This window comes from Anastrepha obliqua, chromosome 1, assembly GCF_027943255.1.
Source record: "Anastrepha obliqua isolate idAnaObli1 chromosome 1, idAnaObli1_1.0, whole genome shotgun sequence".
Taxonomy (NCBI): domain Eukaryota; kingdom Metazoa; phylum Arthropoda; class Insecta; order Diptera; family Tephritidae; genus Anastrepha; species Anastrepha obliqua.
In genome coordinates this window covers 157,613,916-157,639,944 of record NC_072892.1, presented here as the reverse complement: position 1 = coordinate 157,639,944, position 26,029 = coordinate 157,613,916, and the positions used below count along the sequence as shown (strand labels likewise).

Here is a 26,029-nt window from a genome sequence, read left to right as displayed (position 1 = left end):
ACTGTTGATTTCTGTTTCTTTTTTTTTTGTTCTGTTTCTACTTTAGTTCCTTTTGTTTCCTTTTCGAAAACTTTGCAATTTATGATTTCCAAAATTGTATAATTATTTACTATTTGTTTTATTTTCTTTGATATTAGTTTGTTGCTTTTATTTGTTCAATTAGTATGTATACATATCTCTGTCATATAGGGGGTTTCAATAGGGGCATAATATATCTTCAACAAAGTCCATTCGGAAAGGTCTTGGCAGCTCAAGTGGGCAAGTAGCTTTACTTGTTGAGTTAATTTGTTCTTGTAGGTTGCAATAGAACAAGAATTTCACGCAAAATTTTTCGCGATTTCCCTTTTCCGTAAGCAGTCGAAAAGGACTTGTTTGGCACATTTTGAACATGAACTGTAATATTTTCAGTACTTCGACAGGTGTTTTGTCTCCTCTGTCTCACTGGCAAAGGAACATTCAGGAGTTTTCCATTCGACTTTAACGACTTAAGGGGTTAGGGGTAATCAGAGGCCCGCAAAAAATTATGATTTTCAATAATTTTTTTTTTTTGCTAGTCAATTGCGTTATTTTACAAAAATAAAAACATATCAATAGGGGTTACATGGGTTTCGTCGTGTAAAAAAAGGCCTATTTTCAATATTTTTTTTTCTATGTAAAAAATTATTTATTTAATTCAAACTTTTTTCTGTCTTATAGATACATATTTAAAGAATAATTTCTGAAATTTTCAAAAAAAAAAAAAAAATTAAAACTCCACGTCACTTCTGGTGACCCCTCGAAAAAAAGGTGCGTCCGCGTTGTCAGCATAACTCCTGACAGGATTATCGAAAATGGAAAAACAAAAATAAGTGTTTTAGTTAAGACCATAAACTCGTGCTTGAATGAAGAAAAGAAAAAAAGTAAAAATTTAAATTTTGGCATACATTTTTCCAAAAAATGAAAATTTCGTTCAAATTTGCTTGACATTGTTTTTTCAAATACGAGGGGTGCCTTTTATATGTCGGGATTTGGCAACCCTGGTATTGCAATCTGGCAAATGACAGCTGTGTCGCAAAGTTTGACATTTTTTGGCTTTTACGTACTCAGAACGCTTTGTAATATCAGCGCTATTTGTGTTGTTTACAGTAACTTAAAAGATTCATCTCGGTCCAAAAATGGAATTAAATCGTGAACATTTTCGTGCGATTATTTTTTACAACTTTCGACGTGGATTAACTCAGCAACATTGCATGGATGAACTTAATTCATTTTTTGACGATGAAGCTCCATCAAGGACCAGTGTTTATCGATGGTATGGTGAATTCAATCGTGGTCGTAGTTCACTCCAAGACGAAGGTCGTCCAAAATCAGTTTTTGTTCCGAAAACCATTGATGCTGTGCGCGATGTGATATTGCAAGATCGTCATGTGACCTATCGTGATATTGAGACAATCTTAGGCATTAGTGGGACCAGCATACATTCAATATTGCATAAACATTTGACTGTAAAAAAAATTTGTTCGCGTTGGATCCCACACAATTTGTCAATCGCTCAAAAAAAGGCTCGTGGCGATTGGTCGAAAGAAATGCTCAAAAAATACGATCGCGGGGTCTCGAAACACGTCTATAACATCGTGACAGGTGATGAATCATGCATTTACGCGTATGAGCCCGAAAGTAAGCAGCAGTCGACTGTATGGGGTTTTCAAGATGAGCCAAATCCAACAAAAGTTGTTCGCGCTCGAAGGACTTCCAAGCAAATGGTCGCCTGTTTTTTCGGAAAAACTGGACATGTCGCAACCGTACCAGTAGAACAACGCAGAACAGTAAATTCTGAGTGGTACACAACCATTTGTTTGCCAGTTGTCTTCCAAGAAATTAAGAAAACCAATCGCCAAAGACAGATCACTCTTCACCAGGACAATGCGAACTCTCACACATCGGCTCAAACAACTACATTTTTGAGCACCCAAAACATCGAATTAATGGGTCATCCGCCGTATAGTCCTGACTTGGCACCGAATGACTTCTTTTTATTCACGTACGTAAAAAACAAACTGAGAGGTCAACGTTTTTCGACACCTGAAGAAGCGGTTGCGGCATTCAGAATGCATGTTTTGGAGGTACCTCATTCAGAGTGGCAAAAGTGCTTCGAAAATTAGTTCAAACGCATGCAAAAGTGTATAGATCTTCATGGAGAATATTTTGAAAAACAATAAAGTGATTTTCGATGATTAAAATTTGTTTTTGTTCTCTAATCCCGACATATAAAAGGCACCCCTCGTAATTGTATTTGAAAAAAAAAAATCCTTCGAGTAAATTGTATCCCGAACACCTGTGTAAAATTTCATCAAGATCGGTTGAGTAGTTTTCGAGAACATTTGACAACCAGCTTTGAAAACACGGTTCCGAGAAAAACGTGTTTAAAGTTTTGAGTAACAATAAAAGTGGCTTGGAGCGCACACCTTCCAAAGGCTGTATCTCGGAAACTATTATTCGGATCGACTTGGAAATTTAGAATAATAATTTCGAGATGTTGTAGAAATTAATAAGCCAAAAAAAATCGGTTTTTTGAACCCACGAAACCCATGTAACCCCTTAATACATCAGGTTTCGACTTGACTTTAGCAAATTTCAAAAAAAAAAAAAATGAATAATTGTGAAAGGTATCGCTGTTTCTGTGGAGCCCATTTCTCCAGAAGTCCCTTGCGGTGATCATCACAAGTCCTTGGAGATGCAACTAAAACCAATCGGACAAGAGAAATTAGTTTTATTAATAGATAACCGTGTGCCTCATCGAAGCTTTTTTTTTGTTCTCAAAATCAACAATATGGCGGCATCAGGAAAAATTTTTCAGGTTTTCGAAAAAAAAAACCGACAATTAATTGTTTAAAAAAATCGAAATTTTTGAAAAAAAAGATCTTCTTCGATCAGGCACGAGTTTTTATGTTTTTCAAAAGCAGTAAAAATTTTATTGAAATCTACCAAGCGGTTTTTAAGTTACAGTCATCACCAGTTCCAAAAACATAGTTTTTAGAAAAATGCATTTAAAGTTTTGCTATCGGCTCCGGAGCGCCCTAACTAACTCGAAAAGTATTTTTCGGATTCACTTCAAGTTTTTAGACAATATTTTTAAGATTTTATACTTTAAGAAAATGCGTCGGAATTTTGGAGGTATGTTAGTTCCTAAAAATTCCCAATGGTTGCCATTCGCACGCTAAAAATATATTCCTTGAATGACTTTTTCACATTGCAGAATTATAAAAAAAAATAAGGGCGCGTTTGTATTTAAATGCAGAATTGCTATGTACCTATTGAAACCCCCGTTAGCGCAAAGCTTTTCAAAACACAAACTGCTATTGTAAACATTAGAAACAAACAAGTTGCCCTTAAGTATGAATTCGCACTTTTCTTTGATCTCACAAGAAAGTTGACATAAGCAAATATTTTCTCTACAATTTTATACTTAAATGGCACCTAAGAAATATTTTTTCTATAATTTTACACTTAAATGGCACCTAAGTGTCGACATACGTATGTACATCTGTGTTCACGGTAATAGAAACGCGTCCTATGGTATTTATTTTTTACATTTTTTTTTTTATTCTTTTATATTTTTTTAAATTCTTTTTTTTTTATAAAAATATAGCTCCAAAAAATTATATAACTTAATTTTTCAAACTTCAAAAAAAAAAAATGTTATTAGAGTTTTTAAAATTTTGACTAAGCAGTTGTATTTTTTCATTAAATTTTGGTATAATAAAGTGCAAGTTTGAAGTAGCTCAAAAATCGCTTTGATTTTTTGCCGGCGCTCTTTTGCTCATTTTCCATATAAAAAAATGCAAGCCTTCGTTATATGGAAGAAAATGCATAACAAAAAAAAAAAAAAAATAAATAATTGGCGCGTACACTTCTAGAAGGTGTTTTTGGCCGAGCTCCTCTTCCTATTTGTGGTGTGCGTCTTGATGTTTTAATACCAATGGAGGGACCTACAGTTTCAAGGCGAACAGATATTTTTTAAGCAGATATTTTGTATGAGGAGCTTTCCCATTGCTTGCCCAGGGCCGGCAGTTAATAGAAAAAACTGTTTCTATCATTTTGCTGTTTCATGAGGGAAATTCGAAAGTACGCATTCCTGAATGGTGGCCACACACCAACCCATTCGGCTACGGCTGGAAAAATCAACACTAATTTTGAGCCACTTCAGACTTGCACTTTATTGTACTAAACTTTAATGAGCTACAAAACTGGATACTCGAAATTTTCCACAAATTTTTATTAAAAAATATTAAAAATTACAATTGTTATTAATATTAATGCAATGGCGTCATAAAAAACTGATGCACCCTGGTGTCCATGATTCAGCGGTGAAAGATCATCTGAAAGCAAAAACCAAAAAAATGCTTAATATATACATCAGTGGCTATCGTCGTCCGTGGCGGTTTTTTGTTTTTTTTTTTTTTTTTGTTGAGAAAATGGTGCAGGTTTGAAAAATGAGTTTGCGTTTTTACCCTTTTTTTCGAAAGGCTTGTATGACTGTAGCCTATACATGTACACAAATTAAAAAAAAGGTTAAAATCGGTTCATAAGTCTTCGAGAAATTGAGGCCACCGTGTTCAGAAAAGTCGTTTTGAGAAAAACTCGTTTAAAGTTTTCATTGGCCGTTGTAACTCACTACCTGCACTTTTGGATTGGGTATATATATATATAATTGGTTTGGGTGTTTGGCCGAGCTCCTCCTCCTATTTGTGGTGTGCGTCTTAGTGTTGTTCCACAAATGGAGGGACCTACAGTTTCAAACCGTCTCCGAACGGCAGATATTTTTATGAGGAGCTTTTTCATGACAAAAATAAAACCGGAGGTTTGCCATTACTTGCCGAGGGGCGACCGCTATTAGAAAAATGTTTTCCTTCATTTTGGTCTTTCATCGAGATTCGAGCCTACGTTCTCTCTTGATTCAGAATGATAGTAACGCACCAACCCATTCGGCTACGGCGGCCGCCGATTGGGTATAACTTCATCAATTTTCAAGATTTTAAGTTATCATATTATTTTTTTGACATATTTTTGAATATATTTACTTTAAGAAAATGCAAAAAAAATCGATTTTTTTGAAAAATCACAGTGGTGTTCCCCCTTAAGTTCTAAATTCAATGGACTATAAAACTGCACGCCCATAATTTTTCCATAAATTCTTACAAAAATATTTGAAATTCGTATAACATTTTTATGAATTTGTTTATTTAATTTGCATAAAGTTTAAAACATGGATTTATATGTTTTTTGTAGGAGAATGAAGAATATTTTCATGTGAGTTCAAAAATGACTAAACCTAAATAAGAATAAAGTAATCAATAAGTAGTAGTATGAGCTATATTCTTATAAAAAAATAAATTGAATTAAATAAAAAATAAATAAATTGTCAAAATGTTAATGTGTTAACGGGTTGTTGGTGGCCCCTCGTAATACGATTTTTATGTCTACGTAATCATAACAGGCTCTTGGATCTATGGAGGACCATTTTAGGTTAGTCGATTTTTATGTTAAATGTCTGCTTCTTGTGCTAGGTATAGTTAGTATATGCATATGCATGTAAGTCCCTGACTTCCATTTGGATCAATTTTTGGTGTAAGGTTTGATATTTTTATAGAAGTACCTTCGGTTTTATGGTATTTCTAAAAGGCCATTTTTGAGAAATTTTTCCATGTCACTTCGTGTCTAACCTCTATGCTAAAAAAAAAGTTATATACAGTGACGGACATAAGTATAGGCACAATAACGACAGTGGAATAAAAGTCAAGTTTTTCTAATCAACAATAACAAAAACTGTTTATTCCTCATAAGTTACGCATACTCATACATTTTAGTTAAGAAATCAAGTTTTAATTTTTGAAAATTCACAGCGCTTAAACCATAATTTAAAAGAAAAGCAATATTTGGTGGACAAAAGTATAGGCACATTGCTTTTATATGTTTAAAATTTAAAGATACACTTAGAGGTTAGTACTTAATTGGCAAGCCTTTTTGTTTTAATGTGGCTTTCAATCCAATATTAAGCCATTCTTTTTTTGAATGATGCTTTCAATGCAGACTTCGTGGAAATCGCACATTTCCTGACTCGTCGTTCGAACTCCTCTCACAAGTGCTCAATAGGATTGAGGTCTGGAGACTGTGCTGAAATGTGAAGGAGCTTGGTAGATTCAACTGATCTACATTTTGTTTATTAGATTTTCTTTCGATATGTTTAAATAAACTGATGTGTCCATTAGACCTTCCATAAATACAAACTCCCTCCCCCACACCTGCAGCAGACATGCAACCTCAAACCATTAATCCTCCACCAACGTACTTTACATTTGGTGCTAGATTTTTTGCAACGTATGCTGTGTTACGTTTTCGCCACACAGTTATGCGGCCGTCTGAATGAAAAATATTAAATTTGCTTTCTTCTGGAAACAATACATTGCCCCAGTAACTAAGAGGCTGATTTTCAAATTGTTTTGTATATGCCGCCCTTTTCTTTTGGCTGGTTGCAGATATGAAGGGCTTGCGCCTAGCCACACATGCTTTGTACCCAGCCTGATGCAGTACTCGTATGACTGTTTTGGCATGGGCTTCTTTGTCAAAAGCTTGTTTTAGCTCCGCCGCGATCTGGGTTGATGTAATTTTCGAATCATTTTTCATTTTTCGTACAATTTGCGATCGTTCTCGGTCTGATAATTTGCGCGGACGACCACTTCGCTGCGAACTTGCGAAATTCGTTTGCCCTTTGAAGCGGTTAACAATGGTGCGAATGGTGAAACGGCTTCGATCCATCATTTCTGCGATCTCCTTTTTTATGTAAATACTCGTACATTATTATTTTACGCTACGATTCTGTGGTTTCCTTTCCTTTTGGACTCATTGTTATAAAAAATCGTACACAATGCACTAATTTTCACTGATCTTGCACACAAAAGTAGTAAAATTTAAGTAACGGTATATTAGAATATATGTTTTGTAAAAAAGAGTTGCCAGCTGTACACAAAGTGTTAGAAATGGGAAAAGGATGAAAAATAGTGCCTATACTTTTATCCCCATGAAAACTAACTTTTTTTATATTTTAGATTCCATCACCTTTCTTGTAACCAAAAAAATAAATTTAAATTAGGTTTAAAAATTCAATTAAAGGATGAATAACATGTAATGGAAAAGAAAACGGAGTACATTACGCAAGTGTTGTAATTCCCCTAAATGAATTAGGAAAGCTTATTGTGCCAATACTTTTGTCTGGCACTGTATATGTATATAAATTAATTACCCTATCAGACTATGCGCGAGGAGTGCATGCTGTGAGGTTTGGAATTACCTCAAGTCCCTTTTGCGATGGATGTATGGAGGATGAGGTGGAATCATCTCAGCACCTACTCCTTAGCTACCCTGCTCTGACGGGTCTCTTACTTCTTTGCTGCGCCTGCTGATATAGCAGGCGTTGACATTAAAAATCTGATGAATTTTATCAGTAGCACAAAGCGGTTGACGCACCCGCAGCACAGTCATCGTTCGTAATCCACACACTCTAACCCACCCTCCTAACCATCCCAGCACTACCTCTCTCCGCCCTCTCCTCGCATCCAATCGGTCTTCCTCTCTCACCTCACCTCCTTCATAATGGTATCACAAAAGACGAACCCGTTTTTCCACGTCCAAGTGTGCTCATTCCTTAGGCAACCATACCAACCTAACCTAACCTAACCTAACCATATCAGAAGATTTATAATTTTTGCAAATGGCGTCGTACGTCTATCATATTTGACACTTGTGAAGTGGGTAGCTGCACTTAAAGGTCTAAATCAGGATTTCGATCACTCAAATTTTAATGCCTCTGCTACGCTCGCTAGAATGACACTGTTAAATACAGGGTGGTCCATTTAGTGTTTTTTTCTAGTCAGTTATTTTGACAATGACTGTCAATGACTGTTTCCCGCTTGAAATCTTGACAGAAAGTCATTATCATATCTCTGCGGAACGAAAAAACCCACTTTACGTTTGAAGAACGTTGAGAAATATTGGGTCTCAGAACAGTACAAAAAGTACAAAGATGTTATTAGACTTGTTTTTTGTAGGCTGCCGTGAAGGACCGATGTTATGCGAATAATCCATTCGTGAGATAGGACCTGAAACCTTTACCTAGGTCGTGGTGAACTGGATTAAGAAGTTGGATTACTGCTAAGTTACATTAATAGGATCGTGTTCTGTAAATAACGGGTGTATTTGCTCTTGCGAATAAACCAAAAATATTCGGAAAAACTTTATTTTTGCTAATTTTTTTGAATTTCTAAAAGAAACCACCATATGGACCATCCTTTCCATCGCCGCTTATAAAGGTTTTACCAATCAGAGGTCTTATTTTGATATTCAAAGATGTTCATTTCATTATAAAGGGGAAGGTATGCCGTTAATAGTGGAAAATAAAATCAGGCAAATGTCCACCACGACCACGCTTACAGGACAATATCCTATTCATGAAATTTTCCATAACCGAATTGCAAAGTGGCTGCCCTCGATAGCCTCACGAATTCCATCTTTAAGGTCTTGAATCGACCCTGGGCTGTTGGCGTAGACCTCTTTCACGTGGCCCCAAAGAAAAAGGGCACAAGGTGTTAAATCACAAGATCTCGGTGGCCAATTGTGATCACCTCTTCGATAGATAACACGGTCCGGAAACTCTTCCCGGATGGTTTCAATGGTTTCGTTGCTTGTGTGGCACTTAGTGACGTCTTGCTGAAAATAAACGTTGTACAGATAAATACCATCCAATTTTGGCCATACAAAATCGTTAATCATCTCTCGATTTCCTGTTATTGGAAAACCCTTTATTATTTAATCAAAATCTTTGGAATTGTGGAGCCTATTTTTCTTGTTTGGTGCTTTTCGAAGGGCATCGGCTATGCCATCCAACTTTGCCATTGACAGGTGACAAAAAAACTTTTCTGCGTTGCTGCTGTTTCAATGATGTGATGGAAATAAAAGCCTTTCTAGAGCTGTTTAGAAAATTAAAAACTAACTCCTTTTCTGTTATTATTTTTATTTGCTAATGTTTCGATGGACCTTTTCGTACAATTTAGTTTTTTTGTCTAATGCAGACTCTCAGTGCAAAGGTGATCCCCATTACTTTTTAAAATTACTTTTCAAAAAAAAAAAAAACAAAAAACATGCACACAAGTGTACTTTTCTGTGTAAAATATCTTTTGACACCCTTTCGTATTTTTTCTTGTGTTTGTACTCTGTTTATTTACTATGCGAGGAAGTCTACAAGAGAACGACCATTTTCATGAGTTTTAAAATTTTCAACGTACGAGTTTCGTTAAAAAGGTTTATGAATTTGTTGTGAAAATTTTGTGATTTGAAAATAAAAAAAAACGTTATTAATTTTTCGACAAAGCCTCCTTTTAGACTTATACACTTCGTCCAACGCTGTTCTAGTTTGTTGATCCCTTCCGAATTATTGAATTTGTCCAAGTCTGAAAAATAGTTATGCGTTTCTGCCATCAGCTTCTCGTTTGAATAAAATCTTTTTCCCGCCAGCCATTTCTTCAAATTTTCAAATTGGGGAACAAATAGTAATCCAAGGAATCGGCTGGAGCCAAGTCTGGAGAATAGGGGGAATATGAAACGAGTTGAAGCCCTAATTCCATTAATTTTGTGACCACAACTGCTGGAGAATGAGTTTTGGCGTTGTTCGATTTAAGCGAATGTCAAATAAAAAGAAATAGATCCAGGTGGCTGAAACTGTGTGTTCTTCGAAGAGATGCTACTAACCAAACATAACCTCGATGCGCCGTAGTAGTGCCAGCTCTCTGATTTTGCACGGATTTTATTGTTGTCGAAAACCTTTCCTTTGAATTTTTTTGTTTTATTGAAACAGCCAGAACGCGGCACGAGACCGCAGAAAAATATTGCTGGACGTTTCTTTTTTTTCAATCGATAACAGCGCAATGAAGCTGTTTGTTTTTTTAAACAAAAAGCTTTTTGCAGTGCAGCTAATCTTTTACCGGTTTTAACAACAACAACGAGCAAGAATTTTTTTCTTTTTTTCGGGACAACTAGCAAATACATCATTCAGCCAACATTAAGTCCTCTCGGGTTCCCTATTTAATTTTCTTTAAATCTGCCCGACATCCGAAGATCTGAGTTGACCTTGTGGTGCCAAGGAGGCAAGGTGATCGCTTCTTAACACATCAGTGCCAAAGACCTCAAACCTGATTCGAGCGAAGGACGGGCAGACACACAGAAAGTGGTCCGCGATCTCATCTTCTTCTCCTCATGTAGGACAGAGTGCACTGTCTGAGATGCCTACCTTTTCCATGTGCTTCGCCCATAGAAAGTGTTCTGTCATCAGTCCAATCAGCTGCCTACAGTCCCTTCTTTTTATTGACAGGAGGATCTGCGTCAGACGGTCAAACGTGAAAGGTTACATCAGTTTTCTTCATTTACAGCCTCTCGGCCTGCAAAGCTCGATTGTGAGTGGAAGTAGCCCGATTGCTAACCGTGGCTTTGATGGCTGCAGAAGGGAGTGGTAGAATAGGCTCCGGGCCAAAGATACCCACGTGTCTCGGGATACATGTTAGCATTAGGATATTATGTCTACCGACTTAACTCAGCCTGGCTTTACAGAACTCAACTACCCTTGAGTTCTTTATCGATTTCGGAAGTCTCATTTACGTGATCAATCCAATATTTGGACCTTCTCTATGAGCTCATGAGACACTTTCTTTCTTCAACGAAAAAAAATCCAAGTTGTTGTTGTTGTTTTAGCAGCATAAACATTCCCTATACATGTACGAGGAATGCTGCTAGAGTGACAATCCTTGGTCGTATATAAATCCCGGTCGTTGCGATAACTTACAACCAGCTCGGTTTGGAGTTTTCAATATCACTTCGAGACGATCTCAAACGTCGGTGCAGTCTTACCAGACACTCATTAAATACTTCCACAGCTTTGAATCTTCCGCCGATATTCGAAAATAATGGCAAATCGAGGCTTTGCTGTGTTAACAGTGGAATATCTACCAACTCTTTCTCACAAGCTTTGCTTTTTCTTGCCTCCATGCTGACTTTTTGCAGTGAAACCTGAATTGAAATATCGCAATAATTTGCGAAATCATCAGCTATTTTATTTTTCGTCAAAAAATGTTGTGAGTGTTGCCGTCAAGCGAACTTCTATTAGTCGTCTTGTACTTAAATATTTATTTCCAAAGGGCTTTCTCTCCGGAATCACAGGCATTTTTTAGTAACCATTTATAGAAATCACCGAAATTATTACAAAAAAAAAGAAAAAAAATGTAATGCGAACATCGTATACATATCTACAATCCCTCTGAGCATATCCATGCTTGTCTTCCATGCTTTTTTAATTTACGCCCATTTCATTCATTTTCTTTTTTCATGTCGCGTTTTTCAATGTTCATAACTAATCGTAGCAATTTGGCCTCCATTACCATTGCATCCATGCACTCACCTCATCTTATGGTAGAATCGATTTGCACTAAAAATGTTTGATACTATTTTTTGTTTTTATTCTCTTCCATGCGCAGCATCACCAGGTGGCGAACCGAATAATACCGTTAAGACTTCCACGGCTACCATAACACTAAAATCAGCCACATTGCCGCGCCGCAAGCCAACCGCCAAAACGGAAATTCAATTAGAAATAAAACCACGTATTGTCGAACAACCGAATATGCGTTTCACCACGGAAATGCAACATCCTGTCGCTGATTTGCGTAGCGCGCCTGCACGTGAAGGCCCAGCTCCTTATAGTCCCATCAAGACGATGTTGAATGCACGCGCCACCAGCCTAGAGCCAAAGGAGCATATCATACAAATACAAAGGCCACAGGCGCCATATACGCGCACCACCTCAAATACAACAACAAGGTAAGCGCACCCTACTATTGGTTTTTGTATGCTTATTATTTTTATATTCTCAAACCGTTCTTTTCGTTCTTCTTTAAGATCTGGTTCGCTGTCGCGACAATCTACCAATGACTCTGAATCTGATACAACAACAACTGCAAATATGTCACAATCCACCGTAACGGGCTCATCGCAGCCGATTAAAAAGAGTCCACGCGAATTCATTATACCAATTGCGATGGAGGGCGGTGGGTTTATAACACCGCGTGAGGGTAGCATTGAACCGTCGGAGTCTAGTCATACCGCATCGAGTAGATCGGCATTCAATCGGCTGCGGCCAACTCGTCGCATTGGGTGCGTTTAATCATAAAAAAATTCAATATAATATAAAGCGAATAGTGCAAGTGAATTCAATTTTGTGGGTGTGTTTTTCTTTTTGCTTTCTTCCTACAGCAGCTCACTATTAAACGATTCTGGCATCGATGATAATTCGCCATTCCAGAAGTTCCGGACGTCGTCCGGCAATAGGGAAGGCGATGAAGAGCCGCGTTTCACGCTGCACAGGTTAAGGTGAGTAGAGTCTGATTGATTGATTGATATTTAAAATACAGTAAAACCTTGATAAATTTAAATAAAATGAAATCTCAACATAACAAAGTTTTTCCTGAGTCGCCTGAATTAACGTCGTTATTGCGAGATGTTCCATACAAAAATGTTCCATATATGCAAGGTAGACCTTTTGAGCATGAAGACTTTTGGATTATATTGACAGCTTAAGTCTCATGGGCAAAAGCTTCTATATAACGAAGTGTCGACTCAAAAAGCCTGTACATGGCGAATTCTGCCCAGTCAGTGTCAGTCTAGTTTTAACTAGAGTCTAATTGTCAAATTGAGTTATTTAACGAAGCGTCAGTCGATTAACCTACGCAAAAAAAAATTTCCATCAAAAAGCTCCAAACATTTTTCGAGGCGAAGTGTCAAATGCTTGCTTTGTCATGCTTTGGATGCACTACGCAGCAATTCTGCCCACTTTAACGTATGGGTGTCTAGTTTGGTGGGAAACGCTTCGGAAGGGCTATGATATCACTAAACTGGGGAGGGTGCAAAGGATTGCTTGTATTGGCATCACCAGAGTGCTGCCTGGAATGTCGTTTTGCACTTACTTCCCATCGATTTTTACGTTACTTCCATAGCTGCTCAAAAAGCAATCTGGTTAAAGGAATTTGGCTTCTGTAGGTAAGCTCTCAGGAACAAGGTAGCATTTTTGGGCAGTTAATACCGTATTTCTCTGAACTTCGTACAGATCTCTCTATCCGCAAGCAGGAGTTTCAGGGTCGTGCCAGGGCAATCTTTGTCCCTGTCTTCATTTCATGAAGGAAGCGGGAGTATGAGCAGGGGTTTTCTCTAAATCAGCTAAATAGATAAATTTCCTTAAAATTGCCGAATACTGCTGGTGTTTTTCGGGCAGCAGTCTACGATCCTGCAGGCATGTAACATGCTTAGAGAACGTGGAAGCGAGGGAGATATTAATATTTTTCCGGATGGTCAAGTCGCAATTAAGGCACTGACGATGCCATGGTGCAAATCCAAACTAGTACACTCCTGTAAGGAGGTTATCAAATCTCTTGGGTGTGCAGGTAAAATTCCCCTGATCTTGGTTCCAGGACATAAAGGCATAGAGAGAAATGAATTGCGATGAATGAAGATGAGCTTGCCAGGAAGAGGTCTGAATTGGTTTCTGAGGTCTCCTACCCGGTCATCGGCATCCGCCTGACATTTGTTAAAGCGGTCTTATTTCTCAGGAAAGCGCAGAAAAGATGGAGCTCCATTTCTTCATGTGCTATTTCGAAAACCCTTTGGCTCAAATACGATATACGAAGGGCTCAGAAAGTCCTTTGTACTCTTTGCCATTCAATTTAGAAACTCGTAGCTGTGTTTACCGGACGACCGGCACATACGCGGAAACGCAAGATTTACCATTTTAAGCCTCATTGCAGAAGCTGTGTGGGTCTGTGTGGACCAGAGAAGTAGACTGTTGTGAACTTTCTCTGTAAGTGTCTGGGCTTAGCAGCTAGACGGTTAAGGTCACTCGGTGTTCCTTTCTTCGACAGCCTGGGGCAATGCGCCAAACTAAATCCCATCAATCTTCTGCATTACATCAACAGCTCTGGCTGGCTGTAGATATTTGCCTGTTTGAGGTTTCATAATGGTATCAAAACGGCGCTTTAGCTCTACTTAGTAGCAATTGCGGTTGTGTGCGCAGAGAAGGAGAGCAAGCTGTCGAAGGTTACACCCAAAATTTTGGGGTTATTTACCGTCGGAATTGGTGTATCATCGACTTTTACCTTAAGGGACAGCTTGACCTCCTTTGTCCAGGTGGTAAAGAGGGTCGCCGTGGACTTGGTAGGGGAGAGTTGGAGATTCCTCGCAGTGAAAAAGCGAGAAAGGTCGGTGAGGTAGTTGTTCATTTTGGAACACAGGCCATCGATGTCATTGACCGACGCCATTATCGTGCAGTCGTCAGCGTATGAGATCAGGGAAACTCCCGCTGGTGATTGGGGGAGCTTCGAGATGTAGAAATTGAACAGCAAGGGAGAAAGGACACCACCCTGCGGTACACCTTGCTTAATCTTTCTCGTCTTTTCTCGCCTCTTTAATGAGGTCTTTCGAATGTTGAATTGAGCAATTTTTGGTCCTCAGTTCACTTGTGCGGAATGAAACGTGCCCAGACCTTTCGTAAGCCCAAATGATCAGCTAAAATGCGATAAATCGATGTTTTGGAGATATTCAACTTCGATTCCTTGAATTTCAATGATGATTTCGGTTCATTTTTGATAAATTTACGAACAATTTTGATGAAGTTTTCGGTGATTACTGTTTTCGGGCGGCCCGTACGTTCATTGTCATTTACATTTGTATGTCCTCACAACCAACTCTGAAACGAGGACTGCTCAACTCCTTAAACTTTGTTATATCGTGGTTTCACTGTACATATTATCTTTCTAAATATTTTATTATATTCTATGAATAATTTTTTCATTCATTCATTTAAATGCAGAAGCTCAAGACCTGTGAAGAAACTGAGCCAGGAGAACGACTCACAAAGTTCCGGCGAAGAAGATGACGACGACGGCTTTGAGATATTAACCGCTGAAAATCTTTTCTCTACGTTATTACAACGAGTATTTGCATTCGATGTGATCGCAATAGAATTTTATTATATTTAATTGTTTTTTTCTTAATGCGCTCTTAGGTGCACGCGCTAACACATCGCATGAATGTTGACAAGGACTTAACCGCAGGATTTCCGAACTCAAGTCGCCTTCTCAGCAATATGCGACATGGTCCTTTCTGGAATCAAGAACCCTTTGGCAGGTGAGTTTGTTGACAATAATATTTTTTCGATTAATTTTCTTTTAATGCCTTAATTCAAATTGTTTTTTGTGCCAATAACAAATTGCTCATGCTAAATTAATTAAAAAAATAATAATAATTTATATCAGGTTATAATTCATCTTTATTTCTGTTTTCATGCTGCGTTTGCTCTTGGCTAAAATCAAAATGACTAAAAAATAATTAAACAAACGGTTCTTTTACATAACAATAACATTTTGCTTCTAAACTCTTTCGAATGGCGTTCAAACGGCGGATGTTTACATATCAAACTCACACACACACACACACAAATACAATTTGTTATTATTAACTAAAACTCAAATGCAATAAATAATATTGAATTTGTTGTTAAACATTCCGAATCCCATTACCATCACTTTTGTACGATTGTTTGTCAAGATCTCAAGTGAGTTATACTTACAGTGAAACAGTCGAGAAGAAACAAGTGTAAGTACGAAATAAAAAGTGAATGTCTTTTGTTTAGAATCAGAACTCTTCAAACTATTAGGCTGCACCGCTTCGTACAAGTCGCTGTCTCTTTAACTCACTTTACTCTTCAAGGTTGTATTGATATGCAGTGTGATTTCTTTTTTGTTTGAGGTATTTTTAGCTCGCAAGAAAAGTTAAAACATTTGTTTTTTATATATACAAATTTATTTTTAACCCTCAACTGATATCGATATTTCTCATTTCATAGTTGAAATTTTTAAATCTTAATAATCGTTTGAGGGGACAGATACCTGTAAACGGCCATATTTTCCCTGATTTTCATTAAAATTATTTAAAATGAAGAAGTCAATATATTTTTTTCAAAATTGGCATACAGTTTATTTATACATTAAAATAATATACACTTTTTTCATCATTTAAAATGGCGGATGTACACTCAATTCTTCCAGGAAGCTCGCAGGGGGGCTTCTCAATCGGCGGGCATTGCAGCATCGGCGTTAGTGACTTGAATACAAGAAACCAAAAAGTTTTTTGTTTATTAATGTCATAATTTCTATATAAATTAAAAAAATGGAGGAAAAAAAATTCGCGGAATAAAGTGCTTTAAAAAAATGAGTTTTGGGGCAAATTTTCCTACTATTTTCGCTTCGAAAAAATTATTTTTTCCGAAAAATTTTCGAAAACTTGAAACACATAGAACGTAATATCATAAAAAAGATGTGTGCAAAATTTCAGGGAGTTCGGTCAGTAACTTTTCGAGTTATCGTGTACGCCAATTCGAAAAATATAGTTTTGAGAAAAACGCATCTAAAGTTCGAATACATAACTATACCTTTCCCAGCGCTCGAACGCAAAGAATTGAGCCGTCACGGTTGACGGTCTATAATATAAGAAATACTTAAATTTACGTTCTAAAATTTTTTTGACATATTCCTAAAGGATTATATTAACATTTTATGAAAAAAAAAATTTTTTTTTTTGAAATTTTCAGGTAACTTAACGAGTTTAAACAAATTATTTATTTACTTATTTTATTTTATTTGGGCTAACACAACAACCACAGGTTATATTCCAGTGTTAAATCATATGACATATGGGAGTATTAAAATATCAAAAAATTTAAAAATATAAATAATTAAACAAATATAAATTTAAAATTTAATTCGACCAGAGATTGAAGAGAGAGAGAGAGAGAGAGAATATTATGGATTGCAGAGAAATAAGGAAATATGCAGAAATTTGGCAAAGTAGAGTTTAGCTGACTGACGCATGTCAAGTAGTTACAAATTACCTTTCACTCAGCTTAGTAATGCATAAAAAATGCTGCATATTTTAACCCGGTGTTCGTCGCAACTGGGTAAAAAATACCACAGACGTAATAAAACAACTTCTAACTTTTTTTCTACATCGTGACCTGCCGGTTTAAACATAGAAACAAAAGATGCGCTCCCTACGTAAAATAAATATTTAATTAATTATACACCTATATATTATGTGGTAATTTTTACCCGGTTGCGACCGTTTCTGTTTGTATTTTCCTAGCGACAAACTCCGGGTTAAAGCGCAATGCGACTTTAGTACCTTGAGCTGAAGGGATAGTTGGTTCTAAAGGCGGACGGTATGCACAAAACTGACTTTTCAGAGTTGAATTTCAAATGCAAAAGCTATTTAATCATGAAGATGGAGTAATTTGAAGAGATTTTCGAGATGCGGATGCTCTTCTCAGATTAAGATTTTTGGAGACCATAATGGAAAAATTTGTAGATTAAAACCAAAATACAAAAAAAAATGTAAGCTCATTCGTGAAAGCGAACGTGTTTCAACTCAAGCAATATTTCTTATATGGAATGATTCAACCTTTCTGAATTTTTTAAATAGTGGAATAATAAAGATGAAGATGGAGATAGAGATGAAGATGGAAATGGAAATGGAGATAAAGATAGAGATAAAAATAGACATAGGAATAGATATAGATGGAGATGAAAAAGGAAATGGAGATGGAGATGGAGATGGAAAAGGAAATGGAGATGGAGATGGAGAGGGAGATGGAGATGGAGATGGAGATGGAGATGGAGATGGAGATAGAGATAGAGATAGAGATAGAGATAGAGATAGAGATAGAGATAGAGATAGAGATAGAGACAGAGATAGAGATAGAGATAGAGATAGAGATAGAGATAGAGATAGAGATAGATATAGAGATAGAGATAGAGATAGAGATAGAGATAGAGATAGAGATAGAGATAGAGATAGAGATAGAGATAGTGATAGAGATAGAGATAGAGATAGAGATAGAGATAGAGATAGAGATAGAGATAGAGATAGAGATAGAGATAGAGATAGAGATAGAGATAGAGATAGAGATATAGATAGAGATAGAGATAGAGATAGAGATAGAGATGGAGATGGAGATGGAAATGGCAATGGAAATGGAAATGGAGATGGAAATGGAGATGGAAATGGAAATGGAGATGGAAATGGAGATGGAGATAGAGATAGTGACAGAGATAGAGATAGAGACAGAGATAGAGATAGAGATAGAGATAGAGATAGAGATAGAGATAGAGATAGAGATAGAGATAGAGATAGAGATAGAGATAGAGATGGAGATGGCAATGGAAATGGAAATGGAAATGGAGATGGAAATGGAAATGGAGATGGAAATGGAGATGGAGATAGAGATAGAGATAGAGATAGAGATAGAGATAGAGATAGAGATAGAGATAGAGATGGAGACAGAGACAGAGATAGAGATAGAGATAGAGATAGAGTTAGAGATGGAGATAGAGATGGAGATGGAGATGGAGATGGAGATGGAGATGGAGATGGAGATGGAGATGGAGATGGAGATAGAGATAAAGATAGAGATAGAGATGGAGATAGAGATAGAGATAGATATAGGGATAGAGATAGAGATAGAGATAGATATAGGGATAGAAATAGAGAGGGAGATAAAGATACAATTAAAAACAAAAATAAAGATAAGGATAAAATTAAAAATAAAGTTAAAGTTAAAGTTAAAGCTAAAGTTAAAGTTAAAGTTAAAGTTAAAGTTAAAGTTAAAGTTAAAGTTAAAGTTAAAGTTAAAGTTAAAGTTAAAGTTAAAGTTAAAGTTAAAGTTAAAGTTAAAGTTAAAGTTAAAGTTAAAGTTAAAGTTAAAGTTAAAGTTAAAGTTAAAGTTAAAGTTAAAGTTAAAGTTAAAGTTAAAGTTAAAGTTAAAGTTAAAGTTAAAGTTAAAGTTAAAGTTAAAGTTAAAGTTAAAGTTAAAGTTAAAGTTAAAGTTAAAGTTAAAGTTAAAGTTAAAGTTAAAGTTAAAGTTAAAGTTAAAGTTAAAGTTAAAGTTAAAGTTAAAGTTAAAGTTAAAGTTAAAGTTAAAGTTAAAGTTAAAGTTAAAGTTAAAGTTAAAGTTAAAGTTAAAGTTAAAGTTAAAGTTAAAGTTAAAGTTAAAGATAAAGTTAAAGCTAAAGTTAAAGTTAAAGTTAAAGTTACAGTTACAGTTACAGTTACAGTTACAGTTACAGTTACAGTTACAGTTAAAGATAAAGATAAAGATAAAGATAAAGATAGAGGTAGGAACAGAGATAAAGATAGATATGGAGATAGAAAGCAACGTAAGATAAAGATAAATATAAAAACGTATCTAAAAAGATAAACAAACAAAATAGGATAAACATTAGGCAAAGATAGACATGGAGAGAGGCACATAAATAGACATAAAAATAAGGAGGCCAAGATAAATATTAAACGGAGTGAATTTCAACCACTGGGTGAACCATTTTTAGTCAGAATATTTAAAAAAGTATTTATACAAGTTTGTAGTACCTTCAATTGTGGTATAATATTAGTTTGTGGAAAAAGAAATCCATTATTTTTGCGCAAATGGTTTAAAACTGTCTTATGGCCTAAGTTTAGCTCCTAGGTGATGCTATGGTGACTAAGATGCCGGTCAACTTCGAAAATTTCTATGATTTTATCGACATTTTCTTAAACATCAAAAATGCCTAAAAGTTGACAAGTGGCTCAAAAATCGCATTGATTTTTGACATTTTTTTTTTCTTGGAAGTATTGCGATTTACTCCGTTCATAATTATATGTATTATTTCCATATATAATATTTATGTATGTAGATCATGTTTCAGTGTATCACCACAAATACATTTTTGTCGGACGGTGTTATTATTGGTTCATTCATGAACTGAGTTGTGAACTGAGCTAATTTTTTCTTAGTAATTTGGGAAGGCATACATTCAAAATTTAGTAGTTTTACTAATTTAGAACTGAAATGCCAACCGTCAACAAGGTCCTGTGAAACGTTAACGGTAATACACACTCCAAAATTATTATATATGTTTATATTGACATCGTTAGGAAATAATGTTATTGATAATCAACGGAAATTTTGGAGCTTATTGAATTTTGCACTTTGTGGACCTAAATTTTAATGGGCAATAAAACTGCGTCCGCTTTAGTTGAATAGTTGGTGCGTGAGTACCATTCGGGAGTGGATAGATTTGAATCTCCGTGCAGGAAACAGCAAAATGATGCAAAAAGTTGTTTCTAATAGCGGTCGTCCTCCGCTAGGCAATGGTTAAACCTCCGAGAGCATTTCTGCCATGAAAAAGCTCCTCAAAAAAAACCATTTGCCGTTCGTAGTCGACTTAAAACTGTAGATTCCTCCATTTGTAATATGACCAACTATCCAACAGAAGTGTAAGCCCCAATTATTTATTTATGAAACTGCGTTGCTCATTTTTTTTTTGTTTTTTTTTTTTTTTAATTCTGATTAAAATTTTTTTTTAAAGCTCTGATATAAATTTATTGAATTAAATGAATTATAAATCTTGTACAAAGTTTGAAATTTGGGCTTTATAATCGTTTTTACGAAACGAACTATAATTTAAAAAAAAATTGCTAAAATTAACAAAATAACTAATTAAATCGTCAACATTTTTTTATAAAAAAAAAAATAATAGTTGAAATTAACAAAAAAACTAAATAGTCAAAATTTTTCACTATTTGATGCCTGTAAAATTATTTCGGTGAATATACGCCCGTATTTATATAAAATATTCGCTTTTCTTGCGAGTTAAAAATCAGTCTTAATTTCTACCCTTTTTTGTCACTTTGTTGCTGTCTCTTCTTTTGTACGCTGTCTCCTCTGCCTCTAAGCATGATTTTCCTCAGTGGAATAAAATCACGTTTTTCTTCTATTTGGGGTTTTTATGCTCCTAACTGCTTAAATATAAATATATTTTTTTATTATTATTTACAATTATACAGATCGATAACTATTAAGCAAAGAGTTAAGAGGAGTCGTGCTGATGTTTTTCGTATAGGTAGAATTTTGCTCAATTTTTTATCACACTGCTGGTTGTAAGTTAAGTTTACGATATTGAATTTACGATATTAAAATTTTTGTTGCCTGTAGCATCATAGATATGTATGTATATGTAAAAGCATTTGACGTTTTGCTTAACTCAGGTTAGCATGGCTCCTCTGTGAACTCACTGCAAGCTTATCGATCTGTATATATTTTTCTCATATCCTAATTTGAATAGTCCATCAAGTATTCCATTTAAATAGTTAATTGAAAAACTGAAATCGTGGCTTAAAAAATAAATGCAGTTTTTGTATTTTTGTGGCTAAATTTAGCGATGTTTTTTCGACTCTTTAACTATGCAAGTCAACCTGTTAATTGTTGTCCATGAGTTTTAGATTAGATTTAGTGATAAGCACTCAGTCAGGAGCCCATTGTACAAACACCCGGATAGATTTCAGTAGAAAGAATAGAGACAGAAAAGAGAAAATGTGGGTGGTAAGACGGAAAAATTAGTTTGAGGTCACTCTTCCACAAATCTCTGGGATTCATTGATCAATCTTAAGAGATTCAGAAGAGGAAGAGTATGAACTTTATCCGTATTCAGTATATCGCAACCCAACAACCTAAGTCTGATTCTAGAAAACGCCGGACAGTTACAGGTAAAATGCTCTGCAGTGTCGTCATCTTCAAGACAGGATAGGCATATTGGGCTGTCGACGACCCCCATGGCAACCATATGCTGACCACAGATGTGCTTTGTGATTACGCCCACCAGTACTCTCAAGTCTTTCCCACTAAGTTTTAGGAGAAAGGTCGCTATTTTCCTGTTTTCCTGTTTGGTTCTTTCACAAAGCACTTGGCTACTCTGCACGAGTTCAACCCATACCAGCATCCTCTATGGATAGACCGCATGAAGTCGTCAATTCATAGTTGAATCGATGCAGAATTGACACCTAGAAAGGGTTCAGGGCCTAGTGGTATACTTGTAGAGTCTTCATTAGCCAGTTTATCAGCTAGTTCGTTCGATGTAATATTGAAATGTCCAGGAACCCAAATAAGACAAATTTTGTTATGTTTTACAAAATTGTTTAGTTTGGCTTTGCATTCACTGACTAATTTCGAAGAGCAGCGTGGATTAGCAAGGTCTTTCGGTGCAGTTTGACTCTCACTACAAATTCCAATACTGCTACCCCGCCACCTTTTCTGAATTATCCAGTATGCCACGTTCGAGATGGCATTGGCTGGTTCAAGGGGTGATTCTTCCAAATTGGAAAATTTGGCTCGAGTGACAGTTCCTGGTTGTTTATATTATTGAAAAGTATTGTTCCGGGAGTGTGGAATCGACTGTTATTTTTGTTGTTGTAATATCCCTCGAATTTTGGTGGATGCTTGCGCTCACATAGTTCAGTAACTTTATCTTTTTGCAAAATTCGCAATATTGTTTTATAAAAACATAGTTCATTGCAGTAAAAAAAACCTATAAATTAAAGGACCAAAATTTGTACACCATTTTCAAAATTACCGTCAAAACTGCCAACTTTTTAGAAAAAGTCTTCAGAAAATTTCTTGGGATGAAGTTTTATTCACACTTTTTTTTGGCTTGAATTTTGCTGACAATTTTCTATCATATAAAAGGCTTGCTTCATGTGCTTCATATGGATGAAAATTGTCAACAGCGCATGCAAAGATAATTGCTGAAACCAATGCGATTTTGAGGGACCACAAACTTACACCTTTATAGATACTAAAATTGCTTCTGCTATAAAACTGCATGGCTGGAAGTTTTCGAAAAATATTTAGTTACTTCCACTGTGTCATATATTCCTGGGCCGTCATAGCAGCTTCCAAAATATCGATATGCTGTTGCCTACGTAGCATTCTACCTTCTCGAGTATTATCGTTAGCGCGCTTATCTGCCACTTTCATACGTGCAGGATCCATTTCTTCAGCATACGATCGCCCTTTGTTAATTGTTGAATAACTCGAAAAGTATTTGTCGGCTTCACTTCAAATTTTCACACAATATTTTTAAGATATCATACTTTAAGAAAATGCAAAATGAAAAAATCAAATTTTTTGAAAATTCTGCCTACCCCTAACCCCTTACTTATGTGAGTACAGGTGAAGTGAGTACAGTTTAGTAATTCACCACAGTGAGGCTATGATGGAAAAACTGTATCTAAGTTCAGAAATGAATTTCAGAAAAGCCTATAATTAAATTTTTCTTTTATGCTTAGGGGACAGATACCTGTAAACGGCCATATTTTCGCTGATTTTCATTGAAATTATTTAAAATGAAGAAGTCAATATATATTTTTCAAAATTGGCATACAGTCTATTTATACATTAAAAAAAAAAAAAAAAAATTTTATTTTAATCATTTAAAATGGCGGGTGTACACTCAATTCTTCCAGGAAGGTCGCAGCGGGGCTTCTCAATCGGCAAGCATTGTAGCATCGGCGTCAGTGACCTTAATACAAAAAACCAAACATTTTTTTGTTTATCAATGTCACAATTTCTCTATGAATTAAAAATAAATGGAAAAAAAAGAAACATTCGCGGAATAAAATAAATAAAAATTTTATTTTTTCGAAAATTTTTCGAAAACTTGAAACACATAGATAGTAATATCATAAAAAAGATGTGTGCAAAATTTCATGGCGATCGGTCAATAACTTTTCGAGTTATCATGTACGCCAATTCGAAAAATATAGTTTTTAGAAAAACGCGTCTAAAGTCGGCAACGTAACTATACCTCTCCCAGCGCTCCAACGCAAAGAATAGAGTCGTCACAGTTTTACGATCTATAATATAAGAAATACTTAAATTTACGTTCTAAAATTTTTTTCGGAATTTTACAGGTATCTGCCCCCTTAATTCCTCTAAATCTATCGATATGATCGAATTCACTCATTTTAACTTACTAACTTTCGCTTATAATTAACCTGTGCATGCAACTGTTAGCTTTCCTAAGTGATTCAAATTATTTCGATTTCAAATTAAAAATTCAAATCAGCAATTATTTTCTAAATCATCAGTCTTTTCCTAATAATTATATTGTTTTTGTTCTTTTTTTCTTTTCCTTTTTTGAACTTTCTTTTACAGCCGCCTCAACAGCGCTTCCGGCAACAATGTGGGTGCCCCATGGCGTCGTAGTATGTCACGTGATTTGAGCAACGACATGGACTCGATATTTTCACGCACTGGCGCCACACTGCCAAGAGGTGATTATCACAGATTAAAGAGTAAATTTTTAGATCATTAAAAAACTAAAAAAAAAAACAAAAAAGCACAAGAAAATGCACATAGAAGGCAAACGATAGCGCGTGTTGTGTTGTGACCAGCAAAGTATAAATCAAAAGTAAAATGCGATCAGGTGAAAGAAAAAATATAAACGAGAATATGAAAAGAAAATTAGACAAAATAAAGCAATACTACGTAACCTACCACCACTACTACTATTACTACTACTACCACTACTCTACTACTACTACTACTACTACAAAGACAAATAGTGCACACTTGTCAATGGAAAGCAATTTGCAAAATGCAACAAAACGTACTCGAACAAAGCAATCAAATGTATGTAGTTGTGTTGGTAGTTTGTTGTTAATTAGCTATTTGCTTATAGTTTATAAAAAACCAAAAAACAAAAAAAAAAAAACAACGAAACAGTAGCAAAAAGAGTGAGCAACTCAAAACAAAACACAACAAATCACACAGTAGGTGTATTTATGTTTGTAGCAGTTGGCAAAAGTAATTACATGTTTTAGCAGAAGTTATTTGGCAAAGGCAAACAAAAAATGAAATACTTAAAAAATATATGCACACATGCCTGTGCATATATTACTTACATATATGTAGCTATTAAGCATTGCAAGTGTATTGAAAATTAAAGAAGAAAAAAAATACAGCTGCAGATTTAGTTTGTTTGCTTTTTTGTTGCGTGCTTTTCCAGACCTATTGGTGGACAGAAACGGCTTCGTGATGCGACAAGCTTACAATGCTTTAATTTTAATCATTTCAATATTTTCTGCACTTCGAATGCCAATTTCGGTTTTGTGCAACAACAACAACAACAACATTTTTTTTTTTGACAATATTCCGACTTCACTACATTACAGTTTGAACTCTCGATAACAAATATTATAAAAACACAAAACAATTTTCAATTTTTCAAACTACCGAAATGTATGCAAAAATGAATTGCATACAAAATTTTTTTTCTTGCTAACTATGTAAAGGTACATATACATATAAATATATTTATTTTTTATAAAATTCACTTAGTATTGCAGCAGCTGTTACTCATGTGTGGATTAGCTGTATTTTCTTTTTATAATTTTTTTTTTGACATACAGTTATCCAAGTAGCATTTGTAAATGTGTAACAAGCCGTAAATGGTTCTTAAGTAAAATTCACAACTTCTTAATTTAATATACAACTGTTATGATTTTTCTATTATATTTGAATTGAAATTGTCTCTTAATTGCTTATGACTTTTTTGTTGTTATAATTACATATAAAAGAGAAAAACACACAACAATTTTCGTTACTTTAATACTTTTTCTTCTCCGCCTGTTTCTTAATACTGTTTAATCAACTCTCTAGTTAATTGTTAAGGAAACAAACCTCGTATTCAAAGTTTTGTACGACAAGTGAAAAAATCAAATGTAGTGGAAAAAAGTGTATGTGAAAGCGAGAGTGGCGCCAATAGGCAAATCAGTGGCTTGGTTGGCGGCTTTTGGGCGTAGAGAAAATGGGAATTTAATCAAAACGAATGGTGTTAGAGTGAATAATTTTTAAAATAAGCAAATAAATTTGCAAATTCTGCATGCACACATGCGGATAAAAATGTGTATGTGTATAATTTAAAAATAAAATTTTTTATAAAATAAAAAAAAATAATTTCAAAATCAAAAATTATCTAATACATTCGCGATAATTTACATGCAAGGCACATATATAAGGTGGCGCAAAAGTAGT

General features: G+C 35.3%; 1 protein-coding gene across 11 annotated transcripts in view; it reads left to right on the top strand.

The window, feature by feature from the left end:
- The window catches only part of LOC129235964 (serine/arginine repetitive matrix protein 2), a 256,950-nt gene that overhangs the window by 197,768 nt on the left and 33,153 nt on the right, over positions 1-26,029 (top strand). For 5 of the 11 annotated variants that reach the window (XM_054870072.1, XM_054870081.1, XM_054870131.1 and 2 more), the window contains 7 exons: positions 11,556-11,898; positions 11,977-12,231; positions 12,331-12,447; positions 14,936-15,059; positions 15,131-15,252; positions 15,673-15,720; positions 24,149-24,267. In XM_054870072.1, coding sequence (XP_054726047.1) covers positions 11,556-11,898; positions 11,977-12,231; positions 12,331-12,447; positions 14,936-15,059; positions 15,131-15,252; positions 15,673-15,720; positions 24,149-24,267 — 1,128 coding nt within the window. The remainder of the gene's footprint in view (positions 1-11,555; positions 11,899-11,976; positions 12,232-12,330; positions 12,448-14,935; positions 15,060-15,130; positions 15,253-15,672; positions 15,721-24,148; positions 24,268-26,029) is intronic. The other 6 variants (XM_054870141.1, XM_054870100.1, XM_054870151.1 and 3 more) reach the window with 4 other exon arrangements.